Consider the following 9,548-nt stretch of genomic DNA (forward strand, 5'->3'; position numbering starts at 1 on the left):
TACTTCATTAACCATAATCAAGTAGAAGAAGGAGCTGTGGTATTAAAAAAGATGATTATGGTGTTTTAGGAAAAATATGTCACTTTTCTTATGATTAACTAACTTACCTAACTTCTTTAATATAATCAAATTAGTTAAATATATCTTATATTAAGGATCAAAGAAATATGTATATACGCACACGCACAGCAATATACTGTTTAAAAGCAATTTCCTAACACACATATATGACATCACCTCTATAAGTTACTTTTCTCCTCCTTAAACGCTCTGCCAAACAGGCACATACACGTTAATTTGCAAGAGAGGCTAAGCAAAAGGCTAGAAGTCCAGAACAATTAAAATCAAAATCAGCCAAGTCCCAATAACCTATATATAAAAGAACATATGCCATCAATGAAACATTAGTTTCAAAAGTTTGAAGAATAATTCAACACTTTATTTCACTAAAATTTATGTTTTAAATCAAGAAGTATAGGGGATTTAGTGTTTTTTATTTTTTTTGTATTTCAAACAATTAAAAAAATAAAAATGTTTACAATGACAAAAAAGTCTGTGGGCTGATCCTTAGCTGGCATGTTTGAAATCTGAACATTGACAGTATCGCAAGTTTATGATACGTGGTTCTAAAAGGAAGGCCCTTTTATGTGGTTCTAAAGGGAAAGCCCTTGTGGGCGTGGCCCTTCAAGGCCCATTCCTGTATGGGTGGGTTGCTCCTATTGAAAGTTCCATATCTAATTCCCTGGGAAGAGTTTTGAAGTAGTGTTGCATTATATGAGTAAGTTTTGTTTTCCGGAAAAATGAGAGTATTTTAGTAGCTCTGCTTTAAATCCTAATTACAATGAAGAGAACGTGGGATTTAGTGTAATATGAAAATTTCAGGAACAGGTTTATTTATCTGAAAAAAAAAAAATCAGGCAGAATTAACCACAAATTCATTAGAATTATCCAAGTAAAAAAAATTTAATTACAACAAAGAGAATGTGGAATTTACTGACAAGCTATTGATTGAGATATCGTATAATTTTATCTTCATAAGGAGAAGAACATAAGTTTAAATATGAATATTTTTTAAGAATGCTTTAATTTTAACACTCTGAATTTAGTGTGTTGTGACTTGTGACGACTTTGGGGAACTTTAGCGTAGAATGACTTCTAAGGAATTTGGGGGTAATTCTCCCTTATTTTTTTTCAGATAAACAAGCCCGTTCCGCCGTCTTTCACTCCTCCTGGCAAATTTCTCTCCTTGTAATCTGTCCGTATTTAATGGCTTTTCTTTTTTGGAAAAAAAAAAGGCTTTTCTTTTTAATTTAATTAAAGGTGGGTTGAGAAAATCGTTGATTTTACCGCTGTCACAAACGCCCCAATCAAGCACATGCGTGAAATAAGTGTAAGAGAAAATTAAGGAATTTTCCCATTATGTTTATAGAGTATCTTTACATTATAATATATGATCAAATCTACTTTAATCAGAGATAGCGTAATTGTGGTATGGAAACACCCAATTCAACGTTGTTGTTTCTATTGAAAATCAACTTCAATATAGACATTTTTCCTTATGTTTCGTAAGAACTTTAGACAATTTATGTTTTGGAGAGAAATTTACAATAATGAAATTGAAAATTCTAAAATTTTCCATTTCATTTTCCTGGCTTCTTCTTTTCTCTTTTCAATCTACATATTTTGCTTCAATTATTTTAAATAATTCTATCTATATATTTATAACAAAATAAATTTCATGTAATATCAATTTAATTTAAATAATTTAAACATTTAAAGCATTTAGAAATGAATAATGAAGAATTAAAAATTAAAAGAGATCAATTAATATTTTAACAAAAAATTGAATTAAAGGATAAAATAATTTCATTTTCTTTACAAATCATATTAGATGGAGGGCTTCATATCACAGTTCAACAACAGCCCTCAATCAAGCATCAATCATATGACATCATAATCTTCTTCTCCCAAATACCCTAATTTCATTCTTCAATAATTCTAAATCTAAATTCTTCAAAGCACATTATATAGACCCACCCCACAAAACAACTATAAACAACAAACACTTTCCCTTCTCTTTCGCCAACCCCACCACCTTCTCTGTTCACAGCAGAGAAAAAGGGAAGATTCAGGAGAAGCTGTATGCAACAATGGCGAAAGAGAAGAAACTGTTTGTTGGTGTATTAGCCAACTATACAGCTGAGCTCAAGCTTCTTCTCATAACTCTTCTGGTTCTTTGTTCTATCGCGACTCTTATTCAGTTCATTCCTTCTCGCTTCACCTTCTCTGCTTCTGATCTCCGAGTTTGCATCTCACGGGTCTCCCAACCCCAAGGCCCACCTCCTCCTCCTCCTTCTTCTTCTGGCGAATCCTTGGAGTCTACCCAGCTATCTAGATTGCTTTCTATACCACCGTCGTCGCCGCCGCCGTCACCGTCACCGACACAGCCGGCCTCTGACGATGGAATCATCAAGCGGGATTTTAATCCTTATGGTTCTGCAGCTTATAACTTCATCACCATGGGTGCTTACAGAGGAGGTCTGAACACATTCGCCATTGTAGGACTCTCTTCCAAGCCTCTCCATGTCTACAGCAAGCCGACCTATGAGTGTGAGTGGACCCCGCGCGTGAACACCACCGCAAAGCCCATAACCACCGTCGGGTACAAGATGCTTCCAGATTGGGGCTACGGCCATGTCTACACGGTGGTGATTTTGAACTGTACCTTCTCGGAGCCCGTCAATGTCGACAACTCCGGTGGAAAATTGGTCCTCTACGCCTCCACATCCGGCGGCGGCGACACCAAGTTTAACCTCACTGATAGAATGGAGGTCCTCACTGAGTCGCCGGGAGGTCTAGATGTTTCCATTTTCACCTCGCCGCCCAAGTACGACTACTTCTACTGTGGCTCGTCATTGTACGGAAACTTGAATCCCCAGAGAGTTAGAGAATGGATCGCTTACCATGTCAGGCTCTTCGGACCCAGATCGCACTTTGTGATACACGATGCAGGGGGGGTCCATGAGCAAGTTCTTGAGGTTTTGAAGCCATGGATGGAACTTGGGTATGTGACGTTGCAGGATATTAGGGATCAAGAGAGATTTGATGGGTATTATCACAATCAATTCATGGTGGTGAATGATTGTTTACATCGATACAAGTTTGTGGCCAAGTGGATGTTCTTCTTTGATGTTGATGAGTTCATTTATGTGCCACCTAAAAGCACAATCAAAACAGCTCTGGATTCACTTTCTGAGTATTCTCAATTCACCTTTGAACAGATGCCTATGAGCAGTAAGATTTGCCTCTCTGAAGACTACGGCAAAACTTACAGGTACTTTCACAATCTGTCATTCTATCTGTCTCTGATCTTACTGTTTCCATTCGTAATCTGAGATCTTGTCTGATTGCTATGAGTTGAACCGAATTTGGGTTTGAATTAATCAAACAAGTTGAGTTAGATTCAATTTGAAATTCAGAGCTGATCTAGATGGGTTTATGGTTATGTCCAAAATAGATATTTATTTTCTTTGTTGAATCTTAACGTCATGGAACAATCAATAAAGGGCATTTGGCACTGATTATTGATTATAATTGTCTTGTTTTTCAAAGAGAAGGCAGAGGACGGGGAACAAGATGATTGATGAATTTGGAACTATTAGACCCATTCATGTGTCATGTGTTATCCTCCTAACGCGCATTGACATGTAGTGTCAAAATTAGGATTAAACAATAGTTTTATTGTCATGTGTGTCTTAGAAATTCCCTAGTGCCGGACCATGTTTATTGTTAAAAATAACAATTTCTTCTTGCTTGGTCAATGATCTGAACTGTGTTGCTGAAAATTCTCAACCATTCTATAATATCACCAATATTGTCTTCTTTAGTAAGATAGATGGATGCAGTATAAATTTTCAAAATGACTTGGATTACAGTAATTGAAAAAGAAAAAGAAACCCAAAGCAGAAATATGAGCATGCTGTGTTTAGATTAACATTTTCCAGGCATATAAAAGTGTTGGTGAGTTAGGTTTGGGGTTACGCATGATGATTCTAAGTTCCACTTCTTAGTTCTCAATGCTTCTATTAATAAGATTTGAACTCACACTCCTGTAACTTGTAAGAATGAGTCATATCCTTATCAACTAGTTGGCCATTTAGACGAACTTGTATGTTACTCATTAACCGAATTAACGAAATCTTCATAGTGGTAGAACTTACACATTACTCATTAATTAAGAGATTTCCATGTTGTTTGAGTCGAATTGGTTATTTTGACATTTGGGTCTAGAATAAGACATTTTACTAACAATGTCCACAAATCAATATTGAATATGACTGATTTGTAGGCATGCGTGCCACTAAATATAGGTTTTAATTATGGGGATGCATCAACATCACCACAATAACAGTTATGCATCTATCTGGCAAGTAGTGGTGGTGGGTGGTTCGATTTTTATTTGTGGTGTCACGTGTTGAAGAAAACAAAGTCTCAAAGGTATTGTCTGAGCTGTCGAATGTATGGTTGCATTTACAGATTGTCTGATTATAACATCTACCGCGTTTGGGACTTTGAATTTTCTTTGTAATTGAAGAGGGATAGAGAAATTGGAATCACCATAGGTTAGGTTGTGGTAGATTTCTGTACTCCCCCGTATTCTACTTTTAGATCTGTGTATAACTGTGTATTTGTGTGTGTGTGTTTGTGTGTTATTGTAGGAGGGTTTCGCTCTGTTTCTATTTTTAGGGGGTTTTAATGTTTCCTCTGTTTAAAAATTATATTTGTGTCATGCTTGAAGTTGCAGCTATTTTAATCTGAAAATGATAACTTTTAGGTTGTGAGAAAATATGTTTTAAAACAATCTATTTGTTTATGTATTTTTACATTTTTGTTTGCAAACAGAAATAACTAATCTATATTTTTAATAAATTTATATGTTTTTATTATTTAGGAACACGGGACAGGTTTGAGCCAGGACACGGCTCAGCATTTTTTTTTGACCTCTGGGTCAAACCCAAATTCTGAAAACAAACGGTTTTCACTAGTCAATTTTGAACAATATATATATATATATATATATATATTCTTTTAATTACAACTTTGAGCTTTACCATATTACTCCTTTGGTCGTATTGTTAAGAAAGGGAGAAGGTTTTTTTCTTTTTGTCTTATTTATAAGTCATCTTATTAAATTTTTAGTATAGATGTATATTTTGTCTTTTATTTATTATAGTGTAGATGATTTTTTTTTAAAAAAGCTGTATAAATTAAATATGGGTAAAGTTAGAAAGTTGTTGTATTTTAAATAAGAGTTAATGAAGTTTAAAGTTTTTTTTTAACCCATGCGAAATATGTTGAAAGTGCTTTATAAACAGGACTAGAAGGGTAGTACTTCCAGTCCTAATTATAAGACCTCGTTTGTAGGCAATAAACAAGTTCTTATAATTAGAACCGGAGGTAATATATTCTTAGGCTCTATTAAGCAATTTATCTAACCAAAGAAGATAGTGTTACTCTGCTTATTGCGGCTCAAGTGCAAATTATTCCCTACATAAAAAATATTTCGACTGATCTTTAAGTATAGATGTTAGATTAATTTAGAAAAATTAAAAAAATTAGTTAAATTAATTGTTATAAAAACTATGGGTTAATTTTTGTAAAGCATATTTTTAGTAACTATTTGCATGGGAAATTGTCCTCATTAATGAACCCTTTTTAGTGCGAGCAATCATTTGGGCCGTTCGGAGAATAAATTATAAATTTATGAGATTGATTAAATTAATGTCCTACATTCAAAACTAAAACAAGTTTTTCATTTAGCTCTCATGCTCAGAACCAGAAACAGTAGGTAAAAGTGCATTTAAATGCTCTGTTTTTGCCTTTGAAGTATTTGTGTTGTATAATAACTGCGAGAGAATTGGAACAATGCAGGAAGTGGGGATTTGAGAAGTTAGTGTACAAAGACGTGAAGAGAGGCATAAGGAGGGATCGAAAGTACGCGGTACAACCTCGTAATGTGTACGCAACGGGCGTTCACATGTCGCAGAACTTGATGGGGAAAACAACTCACAAAACAGAGGGCAGAATTAAATACTATCACTACCATGGAACCATAGCCGCCCGAAGAGAAACCTGCAAAATGCTTGTGAATTCCACAGATCTCTACCACGAGAAAATCCCTTACGTTTTGGATACCACCATGAGAGACATCGCCGGCGTTATCAAGAAATTTGAGCTCAAAATGATCGGTTCCAGGTTACAGAACGTTCATCAGTGACGATTATGATGAGTCCTCACTTTTTTTTCTTTTTCTTTTTCTTTTTCTTTTTTGGTATAAATATATGATTTGACTTTGTTATGGTAGAGTTGAAATTCATTCAGTTTTTTTCTCTCTGTATGTAGTTTTTTTTTTTTGCTTTTTTTTTGGTTATAGGTAACAGATGGGGTATATGGTATTGTTTCATTATTTATGATAATTCTTTTTAGTCTAATTATTTATATATCAAATGTGTCCTTTGGTTCTCTCTGGAAAAAAAATTATTTTTTTAGTTATGATATTTGTATCTTGTCAAATAACATTTGCAGTTGGAAATGAATGAAAAGAGTTGAGAGAAATGCCTATATGCAGTACATCTTTTTGACCAGCAGCCTATATGTAGTACATACACTGTATTGAATAGTAGGGAAAAATGCGTGATAATTTATTTAGAAAAATAAAATTCTGATATTTGTAATAATTTGTATGTGCATAAATACAATTCATGCACGAATGTTCCGGAAATTAAATGTTTCATTCCAATGATAAAACTGATCAAACTTATCATATTAATTTTCTTTTAAAAAAATGAAATTAAAAGAATAAAATAAAACAAATATAATTAATAGTGTCGGCGTGGGGGGACCAGGGAATCCCAGTCCCCATACCACATGTGGTTGCGACATACAGTGGGAAGAGGCACCGTTGTTCTGTTGCTTTACGACTGGGTATGGCTTCCTTTTAAGCACAGGACCATCCCTTTTTTTGTCCTTTTCCTTTCTTTTATTTTTTTCATTGTTTTGATAATTCAATATTTTGATACTTTACCTAAACTTAGATATCCGTGAATATATAATCTCATTTTATGACTATTAAATAAGATTATCTATTTTTAACATATAAGTTACTTATGCGCTCCCCATCTTACCGGTCAAAAAAGTACTCCCCATCTTATCCATAACAAATTTGGGATCCATTTTTTTTTATTTTTTCTGGAGATTCAAAATAAATGGACTCTTTATAAGCCCTATTTTACTAATAAAATTTATATTCACCTTAACTACTATAGCGATTTAACTGGTTATTTAGAAATTCCAATTATTTTATTTTCAAATTTTAGCAATGTATAACGATTGGACGGATCATTTTCTTCTTGATTCATTTTACTTTTTTTCATCATGTGAGAATTAGAACTAATTTCTATTTATCTATATATTTGTATCTATGACACATTAATAATCTATCTAAAATTTTAGGCATTATTTTTCATTTTTTTTACAAATTAATTATTGATTAATCTCACTGCATTAATTATCCACTCACTTACTCTCTCTTTAAATAAGAGTGTTTTTAAGGAAAAAAAAATAAGTTGCATTGTTACATATTTATTATTTTTAATTTACATAGTAATTCAATTATTTACTATGTTTTACAAAAAGCAGACAGGTTTCCTTTAATCCGGGACCACCATCACCTTGTATTTATCTTTTTCATTTTTCTATGGGATCTTTATTATTATTCCTCAATAAATGTATACCATTCCCCTCCTTTTTATTTTTCCCCCATTTTTTCTTTCCCTATCTTTTGCGTAATTCTTTGCATATGAAAAAGAAAATTCTGTACTCTAGAATGGAAAAGAATAATTGGCCAAAAAAAAAAAAATGGAAAAGAATAGGAGAACGCAAAAAAAAAAAAAGTAAGGGTTTGCTTTTGGACAAGTCAAAAAAGAAGGCATGGGGGTGCATGACATCTGTCATCTCCGCGCTTTCTCGTGTCATGTCTTCTAACTAACACTTCATACAAATTTCGCTAACTCCATCGCATTCAATCATTATCCCTCCTATCCCATCATTATTTTATTGCCCCCAAAAGGCCATATTTTACTTTCGCAAGAATCCTGCAAGTATTCACTCCCGCCGAAAAAAGAAAAAAGAGTTCTAACAAAATATTGGCATAATTAGAAAATAGTGCTACTCCGCCTCTTATTATAAAATTTTTTTTAATTAAATTATGTAGTTTAAAAAAAACTAAAATTAGTTAAAAGTAATTAATATGTAGTAAATATAATTTTTTTCTAAATATACCCCTATATAAATAGGTAGATGTGAGAAAATAATAGTGAGATAAATGAAGAAAGAAAATATATTAAATATATTAAATTAGGAGTAAAATAGGTAATAATACATTAAATGTTCAAACAAACTCAAAAAAGATCTTATAAAAAAAATAAACTTATTCGAAAAATTGGATCTTATAATAAACGACGGAGGGAGTATGTTATTAAAATTTAACTTGAATTGGTGAATTAGAAAACCAACCTTCTGATGAGTCCAGTTAAAAAGTTGGATGAATGAATCAGGTTGGATTTTATATTTGTTTTCTCATCTTATTGAGCCTAAAACAATGTCATTTTCAATGTAAAAAAACAAAAGAAAAAATAGCGTTATATCATATTTATGCTTTAATAATTCTGTTTTATTGCAATGTGTGTGTTTATAAATGAATGTTTTATTTACTTTTGGATTAATTCTTTTTTAAAATTAAATATGAACATTTTTGTGTATTTTAATTATGTTATATAATTATAATTATAATGAGGCATATTTCAGTTTAAATACGGTGAAACCTCTACTCTTTGAATCCCTGCATCATGCGGTTTAATAATTTGATTGGTCTAGTTTTCAACCTTATTAAAAAGTTATATGTAAGTTTTTCAAAAACTAAATTGTGCACTTGATGTATCATCCAAATTTTGAGATGAATTATACTACCCATATTCTCAATATAAGAATTAGATAATTAATTTAATAATATTAAGAAAATCAGTTAATCACTTTGTTGTGTAAGCTCTCAAATTAATTATTTAAATTAATCATATATAGTATAGAGGTTAATCTAAGCCATCTCTCTATGAGAAGTTTTGTTAAAATTTCGAAAACCTTTTAATTAAGAAAAACATGATGCAAAGTAAGAAAAAGAGAGTGCAGGGAAGAAAGTTAATTGATGTTTTTAAGAAAATGAATTATAAAAAATAAAAGGAAAGTAATGAAAATTTCAAGAAAGCTAAAGAAATTAGGATTTTACTAGAATGATGTACTTTTTAAGAACGTTAATGAATGGCTATTACAGTTCAAAAGAATGAAGAGTTTGTATAAAAATAATTACTAAGTCAAAAAAAATACCCTAGATAACATCTAAACCACGATTAATTATTAATAATTATACCTAAAAAGCTAGTATATAATCATCTTTCAATTAATCATTTAAAAAGTACTTAGTTTGCTGGTTAAAG

The 9,548-nt window shown here is 32.1% G+C and overlaps 1 protein-coding gene across 1 annotated transcript; it reads left to right on the plus strand.

Annotated features, from left to right (window-relative positions):
• Positions 1 to 1,994: 1,994 nt before the first annotated feature.
• Positions 1,995 to 6,470, plus strand: LOC114754678 (galactan beta-1,4-galactosyltransferase GALS3-like). Its single transcript, XM_028943478.1, has 2 exons — positions 1,995 to 3,334; positions 5,932 to 6,470. The coding sequence occupies exons 1-2, from the start codon at positions 2,151 to 2,153 to the stop codon at positions 6,275 to 6,277; spliced, it is 1,530 nt and encodes a 509-aa protein (XP_028799311.1). The 5' UTR covers positions 1,995 to 2,150; the 3' UTR covers positions 6,278 to 6,470.
• The last annotated feature ends 3,078 nt before the right edge of the window (positions 6,471 to 9,548 follow it).

The sequence above is a fragment of the Neltuma alba genome, unplaced genomic scaffold (assembly GCF_004799145.2).
Source record: "Neltuma alba isolate B1F8T4 unplaced genomic scaffold, ASM479914v2 tig00010174_pilon, whole genome shotgun sequence".
NCBI classification, from domain to species: domain Eukaryota; kingdom Viridiplantae; phylum Streptophyta; class Magnoliopsida; order Fabales; family Fabaceae; genus Neltuma; species Neltuma alba.